Source organism: Nicotiana tabacum, chromosome 3, assembly GCF_000715075.1.
Source record: "Nicotiana tabacum cultivar K326 chromosome 3, ASM71507v2, whole genome shotgun sequence".
NCBI classification, from domain to species: Eukaryota; Viridiplantae; Streptophyta; class Magnoliopsida; order Solanales; family Solanaceae; genus Nicotiana; species Nicotiana tabacum.
The window spans coordinates 188,072,514-188,096,882 of record NC_134082.1 but is presented as its reverse complement, the minus strand read 5'-3'; the positions used below and the strand labels follow the sequence as shown (position 1 = coordinate 188,096,882).

The 24,369-nt window shown below is 38.9% G+C and overlaps 2 protein-coding genes and 1 pseudogene across 5 annotated transcripts; 1 reads left to right on the top strand and 2 right to left on the bottom strand.

The window, feature by feature from the left end:
* Positions 1-481: 481 nt before the first annotated feature.
* Positions 482-1,024, bottom strand: LOC142178458 (secreted RxLR effector protein 78-like). Its single transcript, XM_075248007.1, has one exon. The coding sequence runs from the start codon at positions 1,022-1,024 to the stop codon at positions 482-484; it is 543 nt and encodes a 180-aa protein (XP_075104108.1).
* Positions 1,025-6,712: 5,688 nt separating this feature from the next.
* LOC107831049 (B3 domain-containing protein Os07g0563300) lies at positions 6,713-24,056 on the top strand. Of its 4 annotated transcripts, none has more exons than XM_016658764.2 (13): positions 6,713-7,285; positions 9,667-9,748; positions 9,921-10,019; positions 16,103-16,430; positions 16,569-16,908; positions 17,147-17,243; positions 18,108-18,282; positions 18,570-18,649; positions 18,966-19,358; positions 20,955-21,004; positions 21,113-21,226; positions 22,861-22,931; positions 23,061-24,056. In XM_016658764.2, the coding sequence occupies exons 1-13, from the start codon at positions 7,152-7,154 to the stop codon at positions 23,819-23,821; spliced, it is 2,724 nt and encodes a 907-aa protein (XP_016514250.1). In that variant the 5' UTR covers positions 6,713-7,151; the 3' UTR covers positions 23,822-24,056. The 4 variants fall into 4 exon arrangements, with proteins under 4 accessions (XP_016514250.1, XP_016514249.1, XP_075106411.1 ...); XM_016658763.2 differs by having other exon boundaries at positions 6,717-7,285; positions 20,952-21,004; XM_075250310.1 differs by having other exon boundaries at positions 6,766-7,285; positions 16,151-16,430.
* Positions 21,969-22,074, bottom strand: LOC142179726 (U5 spliceosomal RNA; annotated as a pseudogene).
* Positions 24,057-24,369: the final 313 nt, after the last annotated feature.

The following is a 24,369-nucleotide window of genomic DNA, read 5'->3' as shown; positions in this document are numbered from 1 at the left end:
TGGATTTTATCAATCCCTTTGGTTGTTTTTGCAGGGAGTTTAATGTATTGTATTATATGATTGGTGATAGAGTTCAGGGATACTTTTGCCAAAGTGGTTCTCCTAGTCATGTTAAGCATGCTTGTTTTCCATCCTGCCATTTTAGTATGGAGATTATCAATAATGAACTGGAAATCACTATAGGGTGGTCTTTTGTGGAAGATTGGAAAGCCCAGGTATTTTCCATAGTTTGCTGAAGCTTTAATAGCAAGAGTGTTTGAAATGAATTCCATTTGATGGGTTGGCAATTTGCACTGAAATAGACCTTGGACTTAGTAAGGTTTATCTTTTGCCCAGATGCCAAGTTGAAAGAGTTAAGAGTACTCATGATTGTGTTGCAATTGGCTTGGTTCGCTGTTGCAAAAAAGGTTAGATCATCAGCAAAGAAGAGATGAAATATCTTAGGGCCACTTCTGCTAATGCTGATGGGGTGCCACTCTCCCTAAAGGACATTTCTGCCAATGTCTTTGGAGAGTTTTTCCATACACAGAATAAACAGATATAGGGAAAGAGGGTCACCCTGTTTGATGCCCCTAGTAGACATAAATGGGTTTGTTTTCTCTCCATTAACAATGACAGAGATGGTGGAGGAACTGACACATGACATGATGAGATTGGTGATGGTATTTGGGAATTTGAAAGCATGGGGGGTTTGCTTGATAAAAGACCATTCTAGTCTGTCAAAAGCCTTTTCCAGATCAATCTTAAGAATCATGTTAGAGGATTTGCCTTCCATTTTTCCAAAGTGGGTGATGTATTCTTGGACTATGCTGGCATTGTCTAAGGCTTTCCTGTTGGAGAGGAAGCTAGCCTGGTTGGGGCCAATGATGTAAGGAAGGTAAAACTTGATTCTATTGACAATGATTTTGGTCATTGTCTTGTAGACTGTATTACATAAACATATGGGCCTGTAATTCTTGATCATTGAAGCTTGGGGACATTTGGGGATGAAGCACAAGAGGGTTTCATTCATGGCTGTGTTCATTGTTGATGTGGTGAAGCAGTTTTTGCAAAATTGGATGACATCCTTCCCTACTATGTCCCAATATTTTTAGTAGAATAAAGGGTGAAGGACATCAGGGCCAGGGGCTTTGAAGGGCTTGAAAGAGAACATAACACATTTAATTTCACTATCCCTAAGAGGCATCCCAATTGTTGTTTGATGGATTTGCGAGAGGCATTGCCCCTGGATTTCAGAAAGGGACATGCAGTTCTGGGACTGAGGAAGGGATGTTGTGTAGAGCTTTTGGAAAAATTTAGAGATTGATTCCTTGATTTCCCTAGGCTCAAACATCCACTGTCCTGAGTCATCCGTGAGAGATAGGATTTTGTTCCTCCTCCTTCTATTCAGAGTAGAAGTATAGAAGAATTTTGTGTTTGCATCCCTATCTGAGAGCCAGCTTATTCTAGACTTTATTTTCCAGAAGTCCTCTTCATTCCTTAGAATTAAGTTAAACTCCTCAATATGGGTGTTCTCAAGGGTTTGTAGGAAGGTGTTGATAGTATAGTGAGGGAAATTTTGAATCCCTACTATCCTGGCAAGCAACCTTTTCTTCTTGTGGAAGATATTACCGAAGGTAGTTTTATTCCATTTGAGGGCATTTTCCTTGAACAAAATGGTAGATATGATTAGAGAAGAATCAGGATGGAAAGACTTCCTAATTAAGTTTTGAAACAGAGGGTGGCTGCACCACATTGATTCCAACCTAAAGGGTTTATTGAGTGGAGTGTGATTGGTATTGCTTAGATTGACAAGCATGGGGCAGTGGTTAGAGTGGATCCTGGGGAAGTGTGTAATGCTAGCTTTAAGGTATTCATTTACCCATTGGTTATTAGCAAAACACCTGTCAATCCTTTCTAGAATTAGGCAAGACCTATTTTTATATCGCTTATTTGACTAAGTATATTTGCTACCTTTAAACCCTAGGTCCACTAGGTGACAACTATTAATACAATTCCAAAATAAGTTACTCATGTGGGTATTGATAGGGTTTCCCCCAAACTTGTATCTTGCTTTCAGGACTTCATTGAAGTCTCCACCCACAAACCAACTCCCTTTGTGGTTATTTGAGATATCAATTAAGTTATCCTAGAGGGACTTTCTATCCTCAATGTAATTACTAGCATAAATTGCAGAAATTAGCCAAGGAGGGTTTCAAGGTAATACCTTAACCATTGCATGGATACCCTGGGAATTAACAATCACTTCATCTACTTGGAGGGAAGATTCCCTCCATAATATCACTATACCTCCAGAATGGCCTACAACAGGGAACTGGATATGCATATCATATTGAAACTCCTCAGTTAGCCTTTTATGATCAGCCATTTTGGTCTTTAGGAGTACCAACATCGCGGGCTTGTGCATTTTAACAATCTCCGAGCAATGCCTCTTAAACTCCGCACTGTTTGCCCCTCTAACATTCCATATTATGAATTTTATTAGACGATTTAGGGTTGGAGGGCTGTTGCTCGTTGATGCCTTGTCCCTGCCCTGGGCTTGCATCATTTCTCTTCCCATGTATTGAGATTGTTGGGATCTCATCACTGAGGTTAAAGTTAGGAGAGGTTTAAGGGTACCTTGACTCTGATGAGATGAGAAGTCCATGCCGCACCTGACTAGGTTCTTGGGGCATGGGAGTATCAATATATCGCTGTGGTCCACGCTGAACTCCACCGCTCGAACTGCTTCCAGCCATAGTGAATCCACCCTTACTAGATTGTCGATTGGGTTGTTTCCTGTTCCATCGTCACCTCATGATTCTTCAGTAACTCCAAGGCTTTTGATATTCCTTTGGAGATATTCCACAAAGGTGATTACTGTTGTTTCTCCAGAGGTGGTTGTTGTTGATTCTCTTGCACTGAAAATGAAGCTTTCTTGGGTGATCCCTGCTGGAGGATCTTGAACTGTGGGGTTGCATAGGGGTCCTCTACTGATGGATCTGGGAAGAATGGCATGCTGTTGAAGATCGGTTGCATCATGTTATGGACCGATGAGTCGCTGTTTTGTTGCATGTGACTTGGGTTTCTCTGTGCTATCACTGCCTGCCATAGCTGCGCTCCAAACATCCCCAAACCCCTGTTTAGGGCTTCTGCAGTTACCCTTGCCAGAAGAGCCAGGTTCTGTCTGATTAGAGATATTGGTTGATCGCCCAACTGAAAATTGTAGCATAGGGCTTGGCCATGGAGGGCTAGTTCCAACCACGACGCTCGTATGTGGTCTGGTGGTGGTGGGGTGGAGGTTAGGAAGACTGTAGGGTTGGTAATAGGTTCCATTTTTGGGTTTCTTCTGTCTGACCTTTTTTGGGTTAGTAATAAGGGGTGGGTTATTGGGGTAATCACATGTTTTTGGGGGGTTGTGGAAGTGAATCGACGGTCATGCTTGATGTTTTGGGGTCTGTGTCTTATACACAGATTATGGGATTATTGTGATATCCGGTTGAGTTGATGGGTTGCGCCAAATCACTTAAAATCTTTTGATTTCTCAGCTTTGGCTCTTGAGCTTTCATGGAGTGGTTTTTTCCGGTTGGTGTTGGTAGAGAAGACGTAGCGTTGTAGGAATCATGATTAGGGTCCACCGTGAAGCCTAGTTGTTCAGTTGCGGGGGAGGACCCGGTCTGAATTTTCTGACTTTCCCCTTGGCCCTTTGGTTTAGTTGACTTTGGGTGTAGGGTATTGTCCATTGGATTCTGCTTGGTGTGTGGGGGGTTCAATTTGTTTTTGGCTAGGGGCGTATGCCCTTTTTCAATATTTGGGTGTTGGTCAGCAGGGCCTGGGTCCGCCTTCATCTTCACACTTGTATTGGGCCTTTCTTTTGTGGGCTGCCCGGTTGTAGCTTGCTTTTCTCATTGTGGTTTTTTTGTGTGTTTATGGGCTGGGCTTGGTCCATGTCCTGTAGAGGGTTAGATTTAGAGGTGTATCGAAATGTCTGAGTGTCAAGAAACTTACCGGATACAACATCGAACATTCTGACTTTGATGCCATCTGATTTTGCTGTTGGTTTGCCCTTTCTACTCTGGTCCGTTGTTGTACTTTGCTGTGTGGGGTTTTACTTTTTACGCCTTCTTGGAAATGAAATAACTTTCCATTCCTCTTCTTCCTCACTATCTTGTTTTTGACATGGGTCACCGTTTGGCTTTGTATTTGAGCACTCTGGGTTATCTTGCGTATTTGTTGTTTGATGTTGTTTTTGTCTGTGTGAGCATCCTCTTATAGTATGCCCTATCCTTCCACACCCAGTGCACAGTACGTTTTCTCCTTCATAGACCACCAATTGTTTATGGTCCTCTATTGTAACAGAGGTAGCAACTGGTGTTTCCAAGGGTACTTGGATACATATTCTGGCATATCTACCTCTCAGTGTAGCGGAGGTGCATGTATAAATTTTTAGAAGCTTCCCAAGTTTTCTGCCTACTTTCTCTAGGACTTCTTTGTCGTAGAATTCAGTGGGTAGTTGTGGGAGGCGTACCCAAATTTTGGGTATGTTTGGTATTTTGGGTGGGTTTTCCATTAGCTTCGTTTTAGTGATGGATGAGAGTTTCTCTCTCTACAAATACTAGCCAACACTCTCTAAGTTTTCAGGATATCATGTGATGGTAATTGATACAATTTAAAAAATATGAAGTAAAACAATTACAAAGCTGATATTCTATCTCAAGCATGAGAATTCATGATATCTATATATACACCCGTCACCTCACGTAGGGACAACTATATGTAAAATATTACTTTTATAATAAGATTGATGTAGTTTTTAACATTTTAAAACTTTTAAAAAAAGAATCAATATCGATTTTATTCCAAAGATTACATGAGTTACTTTTTAATTCGAACTGGTAATAGTTTTGGACGAAAGGAGAGTACGTGTTAGAACTGCATGTTTTTTCCAACGCTCCCGTGTACATGAAGTCACTAAACTCACAAGTCAACTAATTAACATACATTGATTTTCTTCACAAAAGTGACTTTACAAAAATGTTCGACCATTTGGAGTCTTATTCCAAAGCTAATTTGTAGTCAGATATTTATCTTAATAAACTTTGTAAATTGTCCAATATTTTTTTTTGAAATAACATATAGTCGCCCAAGACCCAAGTAATTAACATGATTGTGACATTTAGCAAAAGCTAGTTTATTACTTCCTTTATCTAAATAAGAAACAATGACAAAGTTTTATAGTGTGAGAATCTGTACATTTAATTCCAGTGGATTCCAACATTAATTTGTTTTCATTTTAAAACAAAACTTACTTGTTTAGAAACGGAAAGTTAATAATATTGTAAAAGTATTTATATTTATACTATATTAAAAGCACGAAGGCCCTTAGCGAAATATCGTTCGCCTTTTTTACCCTTTAAAAATAGGTTTCACGTTAGATAAAATTGTAATTTAATTAACTTTCCTAATATCTAGCACTTTAAAATCAACTAAAATTTTGACTATTAAATATTTTCTTATTGAACTAGGTAAAAAGTCCTAATATTTAGGACCTAACATTTAAGGATTTAAAACCAAATAAGATTTTACTTAAGTAAATTCTTTCCTTATTTACTTCATAATTAATTTGTCTTCGTTAGATTTCTTACGTTTATGTTTGTTCTATATAAAGTTTAGGTTTGGTTTATATAAAGGTTGATTCCCATTTAAATTCTATCATTAAATCTATCTTTTCCTTATATAATTTTTTAATTTAAATTTTTAATATCTTACGTCTTATTTTTACTTTGGGGGAAATTATTCTTGCATATAATATATTTTTCATCAACTCCTTTTAAAAGTATAACGTTAAATATGAAATTATTTTCATAATATATTTAAATTCTAGAAAAAGGTCTATAGTTTCTATTCTATTTACTATTTAGTTAAAAATAAAATAAAGAATATAGTATTATTCTATTGTATTCTTTTATTTATGTTATTCCTTATACAGATATGAATATATACAATAAGTTTTATTATCTTCCATAAGCCAATTTTGTATATTTTTATACTTATTTTATTTAATGTGTAAGAAGCTATAAGCGATTATTAGAATACATAGAATTTTTTTTATATTATGCTAGCTGGCATAAAGGACCAATGCACAGCTATGGACGAAAGGGTAGCCTCATTTCGCCTTACCAACCCCATGGAAACTCCGAATACATGCCTAGATTGTTTGTACAGACATACTTTTTGGGTGCTAAAAATCCAAAGTCGAAAGGAAAACAGCTCAAAATCAAACAATAAAGAGGTATAAGATTATCATTTTCAGTATTAGGTAAACTATGGTATATTATTTTAATAAAATTATAAAATTGGGAGAAATATTAAGTTGAATATAGTAATTGAGATGCATGATTGAGAATCTCTATGAGGTAGAATTTTTTTTCTTAAGTAATTGGCTAAATTAGATCAACTATTATTATTCTCAAGAATTATTTTTTTGTAAAATTTTATTTTTGTAACTCAATAACAAGTATATAATTCGTTGACAGTTACACGCCCAAACTAAATGAACAAAGAATCATATTATTAGTCAAAATGGCAGTGGTGCTTCTTTGACCTATAACTATCCCAAGCAAAATGCCCCTGCACTTGGGCTCAAAATATCTTAGAGCTCAGGTGAAACCGTGAATGGGATAAAATGGTAATTTCAGTTCTTCAGATAACGTGGAATTTTCCTCCAATGAAAAGGACGACAACAACGAGTTACGAATTTAGAGTAAAAGCACATACGCCAAATACACACACACACACACAGTGCATAAGGGTGATATATAAAATCCAATGCCACTTCACTGCTTGCTCTTTCCTCTCTCTAAAATCTTTCAGTCTCTGCAAATTAAACCCTCTTTAGCTCTCTCTAATGGCTATAATCTCTCTATCACTCCATCGCTTCAATTTCTCTCTCTAAAATTCCTCCGCTCCCTCTCTCTAGGGTTTCAACATACCTTCTTTGTCCATCTTTAATGTGAATTTTCTACTCTAATCATACTTTTTACTGTTGACGAAAAACTTTTACTTTCCTTTTTCTTTTTTCGCACGCTTGTTTGTGTATACGTTCTTTTTGGGGGGATTTATATGTTTAGGTTTTATATGTAGTGGTTTTTTCGTGAGTTTGGTGAACTCAGATGTCGTCGTCCGCTGCGCCGTCGTCGGCTACGAAGGTTTGCTTCAACACCAACTGCAACCAATTTATTGAACGGCCGAAGAAAGGTTGGCGCCGTCGCACCGGCGAGTTCGCTGACCTTTGTGATCGTTGCGCGTAAGCTTTTCTCCTTTCTTTAACCTTTTTCGAATTTTGAATTTTTTGACGCTTTTTTTTTCTAGCATTATTTCAAAAGACAAATTATTGAGTAACTGAATTGACAAGTCTAAATGGAAATGATATGGTAAAAGAAATATATCTTTGGTTATTATTTACAAAGATTTGATTTTTTTTCTTCTGGTTTCCGAGTATTATATAGTAAGGCTTACTTTAGATTTAAAGTTTACCTTAATTTAGCTAATGTTACTTGGTCTGCACTGCTTTAGGTCTATGATGTCTTTATTATGTTTCATGTGATTCAATTATGTGGATGCCGACAAAGGAGTGGTTTTGCTTCTGCTTGGGTTAATAGACTGAGGATATGCATTACAATTTCAAGACTCTTTCCTTTTCTTGCACCGAAACATTTTAGATGGAAAACTATCCACGTAAAAGTTGTTATTTTTATATGGATACCCTCTTTATACCATTTTTGATTGCTGCACTTCACATTCCGCCAGCCTTGTTTTGACCAATTTTTTTTGATAAGTTGTTTATGACCAAAATTATGATAAGGTATTTCCTTATTAAAACAAAATATTTTAATAAGTTATTTTTGACCAAAATTCTTGATCAACTTTATGGTTAAGCGAAATTGGAGATGTAGTAATTGTTTGTGTGTTTTATAAATAGTTGCAGAATGTGGAACCACATAGAGATACTGCAAATTACAATCCCTTTTTGCTTTGAAATATGTCTAGTACCTGACGAATGCTCGTCAGCAAATAAATTAGTTTACCTCCACTAGGCAGAAAGTAATAATCTTTTCTGGGGGTGCTACAAGTTTGTTCTCTCAGTAAAAATTTCAGAAAATAAATAAATTTAATGGGAATTTATTCTTTAGGGCCATCATCATTCCATGAGTTTGTTCCTTCTTACATCAATCAATTTATTTAATTTATAAAAAAATATGACCCCATGATTTTGGTCTGAACTTTGTCCTAACTAAAATCACCGTCTTGGGATTAGGAAACATGTTTTCCTGTTAACTCAGTTCTGTGCTAAATCCACTGAAGAAAAATGAGCTCAACTTTGTTTAATAAAGAGACATATCAAGGATTTTATTTATATCATTTGCTGTACTGTGCTATTTAGGTACTAAACTATCCGTAACCATATGTAACCTGGCATAGAATGTGCTTACCAGGAGAAAACATTAGGTTTCGTAGTAATGATACCTTTATGCTAGCTGTTATCCTATGACTAGCATCAAGTCGTACTTAAGGTGTGACCTAGTGGTCAATGAATATAGAATGAACCATGACAAACCTTGGTTCAAATCCCAACAAAGGCAATAAATGCTAGGTGATGTCCTACTATTTATATAAACCTTGGTGTAGAGTTGCCCCATACCTATGTTGCTAAGAGGTAGTAGGTAATCAATAAATTAGTCGAAATGCACGCAAGGTGGCCCATAGACCATTATTACTAAAATAATGAATCATTGAGTCTTATTCCTTTGGGTCACTAATTCACTGTTGACATATTAAGGTAGATCACTTGAAAATACGGAACAGTAAAATTTTGTTTCTTGTTACTTTCAAGGTTAGATCTTATAGATTCCCTATAGGAATAGGTTAGAGATGCAGTCTGAATCGTGGTTTGGCTACGGATGTACACACTTTGTTAGCACTTTCTTAGTTTATCTTAATACAATCATTACCTTCTAAAAAAGGAGAGGTAACCATAGATAAAGTAGTCAAAGGACTTAATCCCCCGAAGAACTGACCATTTATCTCTTCTTTTATGTTGTTTTCACATATGTGCTTCATAAGTATGGGACTTGAGTCATGAAAAGATGGTCCTACTATGATGACCATTTTCGGTGAGCAGTTAAATAGAGATTTGGTTAAACTTATAACCTACTTAAATGTTCAGTTCATATGTGGAAAGAAAGTTTTAAAAACTGCTTCTAGTAGAAAAGTTGATAAGTAGAATTAAGTTGAAATTCAGAATTCAGTTCTCTCGCTTTTATTGGCTCCATTATGGTCATGTTTGGACCTCATTTGAGCTTGAAATTGATCTTGTGAAAATTAGCTGTAAGATATTCTTTTGGGTACACAACAGTTTGTTAGCTTTATTCTTTTATCTCCTTTTTATGACCATAAATCAATGTTTATCAAGTGTCGACGACATGCTCAGAAAATACAAGCTAAAAAGATGGCACGCCTTAACTGTTGAGTACCTGGCTGAATGTCCTAATTGATTATTTTATGATGTAAATCGATCTTTTGGTCAATGGTATATGTTGTACATTACCTTATGCTAGTGATAGTCCATTGGACATCTCAATTTTTTATAATTTTGATTGGAGTTAATGTATATTAATGTTCGCGTAGTTCTGCTTATGATGATGGCAAGTTTTGTGAGACTTTTCACCTCAAAACTTCTGGATGGAGATCTTGTGAGTCTTGTGGAAAGGTGAGTAACACATTTTCTTTTTCATTACTTGTTGCTGTTATGAAGTTCCAACTCTGTTGGAACTTTTTTTAATCCTTATACTGGACATGGTCATGCTACACCTTTGTGTTTCATGCTTCTCCTGTTGCAAGAGTTTCTTTGAGTCTTGATAGGATTTGTTTTCCTTATGCAGCAAATTCATTGTGGATGCATTGTCTCTTTCCATACATTCGTTCTGTTGGATGCTGGAGGTATTGAGTGCTTATCCTGTGCAAGGAAAAGTTTTATTTTGGTAAGAGTCATCTATCCTCCCTTGGATCCAGTGGATGTGATGCTAGTTCTTTTTTAAATATTTATATTAAAATTTCACCAAGATGTGGCAACTTTCAGAAGTATGGCACAACAAACAACTACAAATTCAGCCCAATCAATCTAAAGGAAACAAGCACAAATCGGAAAAGGAAAAACTATGACCCTTCCCTCCTGCATTTGGTCTTGTCTCAAATCTTAACTTAAACCAAAATTAGGATTTCCACTAACCTACACTAAAAATAAAACCATAGTTCTGAAGCAGGGTTCATATCTCAAATCTTAACTTAACCAAAGCTAGGATTTCACATGGGTTAGGATAAGTCCATGTGAAATCCCTACCATATAGCACAACAATCCATCTTCGACTGGCACAGAGTTTTATCTGCCTCTGTTCCTGGTTACCATTTAACTATTGACAGATATGTCAATGTGAAATTTGCATAATTTCATCACTTTGAAGAACTCTATCCGCCGTAATGACCAAAACATTCTTCTTGTCCAACCCAGTACAGGCTGTGGTAAAAGTTCATCGTCCCAACACTAAGAATAGCTTCGCCCTGCAGTGATTACCTTCCATAAGCATTCTTATGTCTTACATCAAATTACATACCTTTACAGCCCAATCAACGGTTATATCTGTTGTCCATTACAAATATTGAATCTTTCAGCCAAACAAGTTTTGAGGAAATTCGATAACTTAACATTTCCATCTATTGAGACTGGAAAATTTCTTCATTTCCCAGCTTCGATTACCAAAGGTCACCATTGAGATAGTGCTTGCCAAGGGTCTTGTCTGAATGGCCTTGCTGGATACGTGTTCCTATGTCTCAGAGAAATAATTCAATCTGAAAAACAATAATCTTAGTGTTCATCGGATTTGGCGGGCTTGTTGGAAAAGTGGTCGCCAACCTTCTAGAACTATAACTTGTAATGTTACTGTTTATTCAAATTTTAAAATCTAGCAAAAAGAGGGAGCTTCTCTCTCTAGATCACGGGTCAATCGACAATATCTTTTGATGCACGTCCACTTTCGTCACGGAGTGGAGGGGGCTTGTCGTTTTGGATGGAGGAAAAACTTTTAAACTTTGGGAATTTTTTGGGTGTTTCTTTTGAAGGAAAGGAGGATAGGGTGTTAGAACTGTTGAGGGAGATTGAGCAATAGTCTTTCTTTTACGGTAAAGGGTGGGAGTCGGGTCAAGGGGTCAGGCAACAAAATTTAAGGGATGTAGCGGTGTACCAGAGAAGGGGCCGGGTGAGCGATGGGGAGGAAGAGAGTTCGGCAAGGGGGGCCGAGGGAAAGGGGGACACGTTGCTTATGGAAGTTAAGATCCTTTCATGGAATGTGAGGGGGATGAATGACCCAAACAAAAGGGCCATCCTCAAAGTGGGAGTTAGAGAGGGGTGCCGATCTAGTTTGTTTCCAGGAGACGAAAATGGAAGTTCTGTCAGATGCGATTGTGAGGAGTGTCTGGGGAGGTAGTTGGGTAAAATATGATTGAGTTCCAGCAGTGGGAAGTGCAGGGGGCATTATTCTTATGTGGGATGATAGAAGTTTGGAGGTAAAGGAGGTTAAGAAGGTTTTTTTTTCTCTAGCAGCCCTAGTTAAAGATAGGATGAGTGGAGTGGAGTGGGGGTTTGGGGGAGTGTACGGTCCGGTGGGAGAAGGGACCAAGGCGCCTTTCTAGGAGGAATTGGCGAATGTTATGGGGGATTGGGACATTCCATGGGTCCTAGGGGGAGATTTCAACACTATTAGATTTCTGGAGGAGAGATTAGGATGTAATCTGATCTCGAGGGCCATGGAGGAGTTTTCTGACTTTATTAATGATCACTTTCTCATTGATCTTCCTCTGTCAGGGGAAAGATTCACTTGGGCCAGGGCGGAGGAGTCAAATTCAAGGTCTAGACTTGATAGATTTCTGATTTCGACATCCTGGGATGAGCTGGTTCCACATGCACTTTAGTTTCCTTTACCAAGGCTGACTTCGGATCATATGCCAATTATGCTAGATGGTTGCAGAGGGAGAGGGGTGCGTGCTCCTTTCCTTTTCGAAAACATGTGGTTGAAAGTGCCAGGTTTTTGCGACAAAGTGAGAGAATGGTGGACAAGCTACAGCGTAACAGGAACACCTTCATTCCATCTTTCAAAGAAACTATAGCTGCTCAAGGAAGACATCATTAGGTGGAATAAGGAGGTCTTTGGGAGGGTAGAGGTTAGAATGAGGGAGCTCATGCATGAATTGGGGGAATTAGAGAGAGGGGAAGGGGCGAGGGTGTTAGAAGATGCCGAGAAAGTGAGATTGAGGGAGGTCAAGAGGGAAATAGTCGATTTAGCAATAGCTCAGGAGACTAGTTGGCGGCAAAAATCGATGGCACTCTGGTTAACGGAGAGGGATTCAAACACTAAGTTTTTCCATAGGGTTGCGGTCTCAAATCGAAGGAGAAACTACATTAATTCTTTAGATGTGGATGGGGTGAGGGTTGAGGGAGATGAGGAGGGAAAAGAGGTGATAGTGGGGTTTCATGAGAATTTGTACAAAGAAGAAGAAAGCTGGAGGCCTACTTTGGGCGGGCTAGATTTCAGTCACATAGGGGAGGGAGACAGTGAATGGCTAGAGAGGGGTTTCGATGAGGAGGAGGTTCACAATGCTGTATCAAGTTGTGCTGGTGATAAGGCACCTGGGCCTGATGGTTTCTCGATGGCTTTCTTCCAAATATATTGGGAAGCCATTGAATACTTCCACGAGAATGGTATTTTCGAGCGAAGTATCAATGCTTCTTTTATTACCATTGTGCCTAAAAAAGAAGGCTCATCCTTTATCTAGAGATTACAGGCCTATTAGTCTTGTAGGGAGCACTTACAAGATTATATCTAAAGTGCTATCCAACAGACTAAAGAAGGTCCTTGATGTGACTGTCTCGTCACCGCAGAGCGCGTTTGTGGAAGGTAGGCAGATCCTGGATGCCGCCTTGGCGGCGAATGAACTTGTGGACTCCAGAAGGAAAATAGAGAACATGGATTACTATGCAAGCTGGATCTTGAGAAAGACATTTTACCATGTCAATTGGGATTTTCTGGATTTCATCATGATGCGGATGGGTTTTGGGGCAAGATGGAGGGGATGGATAAAAGTTCTGCATTTCCTCAGTCAGATTCTCACTCCTGGTAAATGGTAGCCCGTGCGGTTTCTTTGGCAGCTCCAGGGGACTCAGACAAGGCGATCCCCTATCCCCAAAGTTATTCATTCTAGTGATGGATGCTCTGAGCAGAATGATGGATCGTGCGGCGGCATGTGGTTTTTGATAGGATTCTCAGCTCCAATTGGAGCTATCAGCGACCGAAGAGTATCTCATTTGCTTTTTGCCGATGATACTCTGGTTTTCTGTGATGCCAATATGGATTAATTGACAAATTTGAAGCAGATGATTCCAGATTGTATCCGGACTCAAAATCAACCTCGGCAAGTGCGAGATTTTCCCGGTGGGTGAGGTTGCTAACATCGATTCTCTGTCCTATGTTCTCGGTTGCAAGGTGGGCTCCCTTCCCACTACTTACCTGTGACTTCCCTTAGGATCCTCGTACAAAGATACTGCAGTTTGGACTCCAGTGATCGAAAGAGTGGAGAAAAAATTAGCAGGCTGGCAGAAATAGTATTTGTCAAAAGAAGGTAAGGAAGTGCTTTATCGAGTATCCCCCACCTACTACTTGTCGCTGTTGCAAGCCCCTGCGAACATCATAGAAAAACTGGAGCGACTACAAAGGAACTTTCTCTGTGATGCGGCAGATGGCACTAGAAAGTTTCATCTAGTGAATTGGGAGACAGTAACCACCCCAAAGAAGTGGGGTGGACTTGGAGTAAAAGACCTCCGGATATTTAACAGAGCATTGCTGGGAAAGTGAATGTGGAGATTCGGGGTAGAAGAAAATGCTCTATGGAGAGAGGTAGCAGTAGAAAAGTACGATTCCACAGTAGGGGGTTGGGGGACCAAGGCAATCACAGCGCCTTTCGGATGCGGCATGTGGATGAGCATTATGAAGAATTGAGAAGCATTCAATGCAAACATAACTTACAGAATGGGCGATGGAAGGAGAATATATCGCTGTGGTATCAAAGGTGGTGTGGAGAGAATACTCTGAGGGCCTCTTTCCCTAACGTCTTCAGTGTCGCAAACCAGAAGGAAATGACAGTTCAACAGATTCGCATGGAGCATGAAGGGGTGGTAGTGTGGTTCCTATCTTTTAGAAGGAACATGCAAGATTGGGAGATTGAGGAACTCCAAGACCTATTGGCACTACTATACGGGCAAGGCACGCACCACCAATCTAGTGATTCTCGGAGATGGGGGTTGCGTGCTGATGGTTTGTTCACCGTCAAGTCTTTCTACCAGAGTTTGCTTGTGAGGGAGGAGACCACTTTTCCTTACTCATCTATATGGATCCCTAAAGCGCCCACGAAGGTGTTTTTTTTGCATGGTTAGCAGCGTGGGGTGTGATCTTGACAGCAGAAAATCTCCGCAAGCGAGGAATTACACTTGTGAGTTGGTGCTACATGTGCAAAAGCGCAGGGGAAGAACTGGATCATCTTTTGTTGCACTGCCGTGTCTCCTCGGCCTTGTGGAGGGTTATATTACATCTTTTTGGTGTCCAATGGGTGATGCCAAGCACTGTTAAGGAAATGCTACAGAGCCGGGCAGGTCTACGCAGGCGAAGAAAACAAAAGGCGTGGAAGTTCGCACCGCTAGCTCTCATGTGGATAGTTTGGAGGGAGCGAAATAGGAGAGTTTTTGAAGGAATTGAATTACCTTTTTCAAATATTAGTAATAGTCTTTTATCTTTGCTTGCTTATTGGTGTACTCATGTAGCCCCACTTGTGTGGACCTTTGGGCGTCTTTTGTAGAGAATCATGTTCTGATGTAAATTCTCTATTTTTCTGTGTAACTCTGTTAAAAGGGAATTTTCCCTTTCTATTGGATTAATACAATTTACTTTATCAAAAAAAAAAAGAAAATCTTTTGATGACTATGTTGATGCTTATTATTCATGCTGATGCTGCTGATGGAAATCACTGATGCTCGCGCTGGAACTTAATAAAGCTCTAATGACAATGTCATCCTCACAATACTGACCAACAACAATATGGAGCTCCTCTTTATACCGATCAAAGATTTTTTTTTTTTTTGGAGCTCCTCCTTGTACTTGCCTTTCTGTCCCCAGCTCCCCAGCAAATGCTTCTGGTAAATATTTTAGTTGTTTTGGAAGTTTGAGGAAGGGGTCAAATAATTCCTTTCTCGGCCTTTTGGCTAAGATGAAGTGGTCGAAGAAAAATACAAGTATGTTGCATTAGGGTGAATTTATTTTTCTGCTTCCAATTACCCAGGTCATTGCTGCCATTTGACCTATCCTTTCACAGGGTGGAGCTAAGCCTGGTCCTCCAGATGTTACACTTTGATCTCTTAGTTGAAGTTGTTTGTGTACCTAGAATGAGCTTACTGAATTGGTATTTTTCCATCCTAGGCCTCGTGTAAGTTATACAGCTGAGCCACTAATATGCTAGCTATGGTCAAGGTAAATAGGAAGGTGAGTGATGGCCCTATCTAAGAGTGTTTCCTTGTGATCTTGGGGAATTCTTTTCTATAATTGACAGTTTATGTATCGGTAATTTTCTCACTTTCATGTTTTGCCCCATTGAAATTGCTTACACTGACCGGATGAACAATATCAAAGCAAAAAATGCACCCCTCCTCCTGCACAAACAAAAAATAGGAAAAGAAAAAGAATAGAAAGGAAAAAAGAAGATTGTGTATCCATATTAGATAACCTCTTAAACAAAATGTGGTGCACTTTAAAAAACTCTTATTTAGAACCTTTCCAATGATACTGTCGACATTGTGAAATGCTCTTCATTTTTACTTTTTTTAATTTTATTTTAGAATATTTCCTAATTTTAATAGTATCATTGGCTTGATTTGTGTGTATGCATAAGAGTTTTTTTGTTTTCATCACATATTGTCATTAAGTAAAATTGTTTTCTTAATTTTGACTTCATATTCATATTTGATCAGACCCCAAATCCTGCCTGGCCTCCACCTTCACTTTTCCATCCTCTGCAGCCTGAAAGAATTAAAGACGTCAATAATTGGAATCCAATAGCTGGTTCTGGTCCTGTTCCATGGAGACAAGCACCAAGTTTATTTAATGGTTCCGCCATTCAAAATGAGTTGCAGCCCAGGACACCCTTTCTTGATGCCACAGGCAGCGTCGACAGACTTTGTCTTGGTGAGAGACCGTCTGCCTTGTCCTCCGACAACAGCAGGAAGGACTCTTGTGAAAAGTTGATGAATGGAAAGCTGAAGATTGGTGTACCAGGAACACTTGAAAATGGATATGCTGGTACTGATATTCACTTACCACATAGATTTTTTTTTAAAAACTGGAAATGCTCTTGGTTTACTCATATCTAAGATGTTCTACTACAGTGATAATTACAGGTTTAGGCTGTTCTAATATGGAGTAACCATTGTCTTACAGGTCTTAATCATGAGGAGCCCCCTAAGTCTTGTATAAGTGGTCCACCACAATTATCTTATGCAAAGAATGATCTTTCTGCTCCCAGTTTTTCTTTGACTATCGGTTCTTCTTGCAAAAATGAACCAACTGATCACAGTAAGGTGTCTATTAGTCTCCAACAACAAACCACACTTTCGACTCCATTGGGGAAGCAGCTTGGTGGTCATGCTACAGTGGATTACGCTGGAGAGACTCAAGTCCGCAATTCGAAAACCCGTGTAGATGGGAGAGGAAAGCATCATTTACTTCCTCGTTACTGGCCTCGCATAACGGATGAAGAACTACAACAAATATCTGGAGAGTATCCTTTGTTTTTAAAGGACCTTTTGAACTAATGGAGATGTCTTAATGAAATAATTTCCTGTGGTTATATTATGCATGGTTGTACAATATAAAATTCGTTTGGGATGCACTGCGTCTTTGCTGATAGCTAATGCATCTGGTGCAATGCTCGTTTGCCAAAATTACATGGATATGTTTATTCGCCAAGTGGCTGGGTGCAAGTCAGCTAATTGTTTACAATCTTGACAATGCTTTAGCTCAAATTCTGTAATTACTCCTTTGTTTGAAAAGATGCTAAGTGCTAGTGACGCTGGCAGGATAGGACGGTTAGTATTGCCGAAGAAATGTGCTGAGGTGAGCTCCTTTGCTCTACTCTTTTTTCTTTCCAGATCTGTTATTCCTTCCAGATTCAACAAATCCAAGAAAAAACTTGGTTATTGAAACATTAGAATATCTAAGAAAAATTTTGTATTCAATAGGGATTAGAAAATACAAGTGTTCTATCAAATGACTTCCTGTTTGGACAATATTTGGGTGAATTTAAAAAAATTTGTATATGAAGCTGAAAAAGTGTATTTGGAAGTTAAATTTGTGTTTGGACATGAATTTCACTTAGAGAGAAGTAGAAGTTTTGTGAGCAAAAAACAACCTATATATCACCTGAAATACTCAGCAGTTTTTCGACTTCAGATTCTTATTTCAAGTTGAAGTTGAAATAATGAACAAAATTGGAAAACATTGATTTGCAAATAATATTTCTGTATTTGCAAATAAGTGTATATCCAAATGCCTTAATGGTTGCTTTTGTTTTGTAGGAAGGGTGTGGTAGTGAAAGTACATCGAGTGAGTTGCGTGTGTCTCTGTAATCTAGGAAGGGCTCCTGTGCGCATGCCTTTCCCTAAGGGGTAAAGGCACACAAGTGAACTAGAAAATAATTCTAACTACTTTGGGCCAGGGGTGGTATAGGATTTGCTCGTCTTTGATAAATCTATTTCATTATTTCTGTTCACGGTATATAGCTTTTGATATTGTCTCCTAGTACCAATTCTTTGCTGAAGTTCTTGCTTTCTCCATTCGTAAGCTGGTTGAGAAAAAAATTCACCGATCAAATTCGTTGAGGATTATTGCGTAATTGATTAATCTATGCATATTTTCTCCCTTTTAACTGAAAGGTATCACATTCTTTTCCTGTTCTGACAAAGTTTTTCTTTGATGAAGGCCTATTTTCCACCAATTTCTAATCCAGAAGGGCTGCCTCTCAAGGTGCAAGATCTGAAAGGGAAGGAATGGATGTTTCAGTTCAGATTTTGGCCTAATAATAACAGTCGTATGTATGTCTTGGAAGGGGTGACTCCTTGTATACAGTCGATGCAATTGCAAGCAGGTGACATAGGTAATTTCATCTGTTCTACAACTAATTATTTTCTAGTTTATCTTCCTTGATGGATCTGGTGGGGAAGGTGAGAAAGATTGCTCTTAACGAAAGAGAAAGATTTTTGTCGTTAGAGCGTAGTGGCTTATTTGATATTTTGATTGTTTGGGTGGCTAACTATTAAACTGCCATTCTTGGCTTGTGATATCAGTAGGAAATTGTCTGTAGGCCTTAAATTCGTTTACTTTTCTTAATTTCTGTCCGCGTGTTAGAGGCATCTTGCTGACTGAGTGTGTTTTTTCCATCAGTAACATTCAGTAGGATAGAGCCAGAAGGAAAGTTGGTCATGGGGTGCAGAAAGGCCTCAACTACTCTTACAGCAGATCAGGTTTGCCAATTCCTAATTAGTAGCTTCTTCGCCTCCTCATGGTGTACTGTCTTAATTTACAAGCTCTGAGATTATCTGGAAACAAAAGTTAAGACCTCTACGCTAAAAATATTAAACCTTGGCTAACAAGAAAAGCATGTCAGAATAGGGATAATAAACCATATGGATCCTTTCTGCAATTTCTTTCTGATTTCAACACTTTTATGTGTCTCAGTCATGGTGCTCATCGGGTATAGATTCTGAGCTTCTCATGTCTCTTTTGGAAAGCTGTTGAATTCAGACCTCCATTTGTTCTTACTTGTCCTTCTATTAACAGGGAAGTGAAGCTTGCAGTAACAGTAACGGTGTTGTTACAAATGGGAATGTCAATACTAAAAGTACCAAGTTCTCTGAAGAAGTTCTGGCAAATTCTACTAAAAAAGGCTTTTCATCAACCACTCATGTTGCTCCAGCAGATTCAACAATTGGCTGGGCTGAAACTAAATTGTCCGATGATATGGCTATGGAATTTTTAGGAAACAATCGTTCTATTCCTTGTAAGAGGAAGAGTAGCACCCTGGGTTCAAAAAGCAAACGCTTGAGGATTGACAATGAGGACTTAGTAGAGCTGAAGGTCACAGTGGTGCAAGCCCAAGGGTTGATGCGTCCACCTTCAAGTGATGCTCCTACAGTAATCGTGATAGAAGGCTGTGAGTTTGAAGAATACGAGGTACCATGGTTTTTAGCAGTTTATTGTCTACCAATTCTTGCTGGTTATAGATCTGAAATTCTAAGTTGCTATGTGCTTTTGCATATAACTAGGATAGATGATCAGTTTTCTTTGTTATGCATGCTTTATGGTGTTTGTAAGCACTCTCTTGATTTTTCCATTCAGAAGATGTGCAGCTATCACTTCCTGCTGGAAATGTGAATCACATATTTCTTTCCAAGGTTCCGTAAGAAATACTCCCCCCAACCCACCCCAACCCACACAACACACACCAAAAAAAAGAAAAGTATTGAAATAGTGTATGCATTGGAAGCATAGGGTATATCACATTGAAAATGGGGGGAGGGGGGCACCTAAAAGAGTCTTATCAGTTTGGATCCAAGGGGCCAATACTGACAGCTGAGAACTTGAGAAGGAGGAGGATTACATATGTTAGATTGTGCTTTATGTGTGGATGCTTGAGCGAAGTCGTGGGATCCCATCCTGTTGCATTTTCAGGTGCAACATGATTGTATGGTTAGTATTGAACTGGTTCGGAGTACAATGAATGATGCTGGACCTGTGAAGGATGTACTGCATATCTGAGCAATATTGCGTTCCTAGCCCCTTGTGTGGTCCTGTTGAAGGAGAGAAGTTGGAGAGGTTTTGTGGGGTTGGAAATGACTTTGTACATTTGAGAAATAGCCTCTTGTTCTTTGTTAACTTTAGTGCGCCCATTAAGTCTTTGTTTGTATAGAAGATTGTGTCTCTTTTGTTGAGAACCATATTCTATGTATGCTCTCTACTTTGTGCTATGCTGCTAGATGTGGGAGTTTACCGACATTGATAAAATCACCTACCTTATACAAAAAATTGGGGGTAAACCGGTAAAGGCCAATATATAGTCCAATATACTTTATCTTCCATAGCACCACAAATTAAAAGCACGAGGGGCACCACTTGATGGATATACTTATTTTTGAAAGTTTTAAGTGTCTTCTATATACACATATATAGCATAATAAACCTTGTGTGCTGGAAACCTTATATGCTGGATCCCCCTCTGCTTCTGTTCTCATTGGACTTTGAAATCTGCATTGCTTCTAAATCATTATGTCAAGGCAATGCTGCTTCCAATTGAGTACTATCAGTATTTTTACTGTGTGAGCTTTCCGGAGCCCCACTTCTCTGGCTGGCCCATCTAAAACTGGCTTGTGTGAGGACTTTGAGGAGGACTCCTACTTCAGAAAAAAAGGAAGGAACTCAAGGTATGCAGACACTTATTATGTCACCAAAACAAGATGGGATCTAGTGATGACATACTTCTTACTATGCAACGAGTTATGTTTTCAATAATGAAATTATTTGCTTAGTTGATGTTTCGGTTGAGTAATATTCTTCAATGCTTATTTTACCCTCATTTCTTTCTGAGAGGTTATTGTTGGCATTTCTTTTCAGTGGTTGTAAAAACTCAGCAATTATTTTGTAGCTAATACTGAAACGTGCAATATGTGTCCAATCTTCCCTCCACTTGTCAGTTCGTGTTGGTAGTCCTTGTAATATTTGTTACTGATATTAATCCTGTCCTATTTATCCTTGACTTGTTCCTCTTAGCAGGATGCACCAATTATTGGCAGGCCTGCAATCCCTTCTGTGGATCATTTGGGGTAAACTGCTAAACTCTGACTATTAGTTGTATATGCAACTAGCTCTGCATGGTATGTATCAAATTGCATTGAATGAATGAATGCTGATGCTTTATTCATCCTATCCAGTGAAAAAATACAATGGGTACAATGTGAGGACTGTTTCAAGTGGCGAAAAGTTCCTGACAGTGCTCTCCTTCCATCAAGATGGACTTGTTCAGAAAACTCATGGGACTCCGAGAGGTATGATGGAAATTCTTTATTATATCTACAATATGCTCTTAAATGACAATAGAATATATGAAGGAACTACCCAAGGCATGATTTTGTGAGTGTAAACGCTGAAGAGGATTGCAATAAGCAATCCCGGGAAGTCCACAACCTCTAGCTCCAGTAATCAGCTTGTTATAAAAAGAGAATGTTCTGTAATGGCGAATCATAGGGATGTCAGAGGTTCTTTGAAAACCGACGGAACCGATAAATTTATTTGTAAAAAATATACTATTACTTATAATATTAAGTTTAAAAAAATTCTTGGACCTTGGGATGGATCTAGAGGAAAACAGCTACATGTAAAACTCAATCCTACGCTGCTACTATTGAAACTAAATTGATCCAAAATTTTCATTCACAAACTACCAAGGAATATTTTTTCGTTTTTTTCCTTCCCCTTTATATCCTTTGTACTATTTGGGTCAAATCTCAATTCTATTTTTTCAAAAAATTGTACTGATGCTACCTGTTAGTTATTTAGACTTTATGTCTTTTGAGTTTCAAATTTTCGGTTAACAATTCATCAATTGTTCTAAGATAGAACAATATTTGTTGTTGGTTTGGGAGTGCACAACCTGCAGTAATGCAACCTCTGCCATGTAAATCAAAATCTCGCGTATTACCCTATATTTTATGTTTTATGTTGGAAGAGATTTCTTCCTTACTCTATATTTTATGTGTTGTATTTTTTTTAACAGCGGGATCCTCCTTCAGAATCCCTCTTAAAATAATTGGCGTATGCCACTATTTGCGGCGAGCACATGATATTCTTTAGTTAAAGGCGAAAGAATAGTTCGCTTTGTGCTCACCGCGTGGCTGAGTTTATGTGTTATATATTAAAACCTGCTATTATCTTATACATAACAAATGAGACATCCTAATAACAGCGTGACTCTTATGCGATGTTTTAAAACTAAATTACTGAAAGTTAACAGAACCTTACCGGTACCATATAGAAACCAAGTTGATTATGACGGTTTCGAAAAGTCTAATTTTGGTTATATACAATTGAGTTACCGAAAATTGGTATGGTATAAATTTCTTAAAATAACTGGCCGAACCGAGCCATTGACACCCCTGGTGAATCACTCGTGATCAAATGGACTTCAAATGGTAGATATTGAAAATCGTTGAATATATTGTCATCTGGACACAAATTGATCCTTTCCTTGTTCTGAAGGCCGTCTTAACCTTGCTATCTGGAATTCGCCATTGATGAGGTTTTCTATGTTTGGTTGGTCTCCTCTCTTCTCTCAGCAGTTTGTCCGTTTAATCAACTCTATAGCATTTTTCTCATGTCACCTCCTGTTTTCTGTTCTTTAAAAAAAGTTGACTTTGAACCAACCTTCATGATATGTTCTTGGCACCTTTGCTAGAATTTTACAACTGAGTGTCCTGCATTATATGAGTATTGATCATTTAAGAACTCCCAGTTTTCCATGTTCTGTGATTGTTGTTCTGCAAATGGCATCTGGCTTTCTTTTGCATTAACGTAGATATCAACTAATGTCAGTTCATTTCCAAAATAGTTTAGTCAATACCTGAATTTCATGCAAGTTTTCAATTGCAATTAAGTTTTGGCTTATGATTTTTCTGCTTTTTAGGTCTGTGTGCTCGGCAGATCAAGAATTAACTGCAGATCATCTGCGAGACCTCCTGCCTCGTATTAATAAAGGCGAGTGTTTTGGTCCCTGTCGGTCATAAATTTCTACACTAGTGAGCCAATACTTTCTGTCTTTGCCTCATATTGATCAATCAATTGGGGGCCCTTCAGGTTTGTTGAAATTACATGATCTTTGTGCAGCTGCCAAGAAAATGAAGGCTTCTAAACAGGAAACAGACGTTGAGGCTCTGGATGGGCTTGATGCACTTGCTAATCTCGCTATTCTAGACGAGGGAGAGACTCTTCCAGCATCATCACAGGCCACGACGAAGCACCCACGTCATAGACCTGGGTGTACCTGCATTGTCTGCATTCAGCCCCCAAGTGGAAAAGGTCCTAAGCACAAGCAATCATGTGATTGTATCGTCTGTAAATCAGTAAAGCGTCGTTTCAAAACATTGATGCTGAAGCGTGAAAAAAAGTTATCAGAGAAAGAAGCAGAAGCTGCTTGTCAAAAACTGCAGCCACAATTGGCTGGACAACTGCTTGATGCTGGTGACATTCAAGAATCTAATGATGACGCAGGGCATTTTAGCCCACAGCGGGGAGAGCTGAACAATGAGGGTTATGCGGATGATCCCAATTACCCTAATGAGAAGAAATCTTCTGCTTTGCCATTTAAAGGTGAAATTGACCTGAATGCTAAACCAGAGAGAGATGATGAGCTTTCACCAGGCTCTGATTCTGGCAGCATAATGCGCATACTCCAAGTTGCTGCAGAGCAATATGTCAGGCATTGTGAGAATGGAAGTTTCACGGGTAATCATGAAAATGGAGATGGTACTGGAGAGACAAATCCGAATAATTGTGTTATTGTTGGTGGTACTAATCAAACTGATGTAGACCATAATAGGCCTTTATCTATAGGCACGGCTGCATCTTTGGCACCTAATGACCAGTAGGATACTCCTCCATCCAGCACCTAATATTAGCTTGTGCTATATAAGAAATCAGAGGTGCTATTGCAGCATAGTGGTAACATGTATATTTAGGCTTTACAGGTATCATGCATTTCCAGAGTTGTACATAGGTAGGTGTAGTAAGTGATGCAACCTCTCCGCACAGGTTACTTTTTTAATGGGTGCGAGGTGCTTTGCATATTATTATAAATGGCCGGAAGGGTTTTGGAGTGTTCAATCTTTGTGTGAAAAGTGCTTGTTTCTTTTTTTATTTTGTTGGTGCCTCTGGAAATGTCACAAGTTTTGGATAGAAAGGCTCATGGACTGACTTTGCGCTTGGGAAGTTGCTTAATGCCAACAATGGCACGAGTTATTTTGGTTTTCCTTCCATCTCGAGAACAGGCATTCTATTATGTCTATGACCGTAGGCTTATTAGCCCTGATACGGATTCGAGGATTTGGGGTTGTCTAAGCATGTGTGGCCAACTTTGGCTTGCTATGGGTGAAGTCATGGTTCCCAAAGGTGACAGGGAAATCTATTTTGATGATGC

Coding starts and splice junctions, on each gene's coding strand:
- LOC142178458 (XM_075248007.1), bottom strand. CDS start 1,024: ATGAACACAGCCATGAATGAAACCCTCTTGTGCTTCATCCCCAAATGT.
- LOC107831049 (XM_016658763.2), top strand. CDS start 7,152: ATGTCGTCGTCCGCTGCGCCGTCGTCGGCTACGAAGGTTTGCTTCAAC. Junction 10,020..16,102: donor CAAGGAAAAGTTTTATTTTG/GTAAGAGTCATC, acceptor ATATTTGATCAG/ACCCCAAATCCTGCCTGGCC. Junction 17,244..18,107: donor TGCCGAAGAAATGTGCTGAG/GTGAGCTCCTTT, acceptor TCTTTGATGAAG/GCCTATTTTCCACCAATTTC.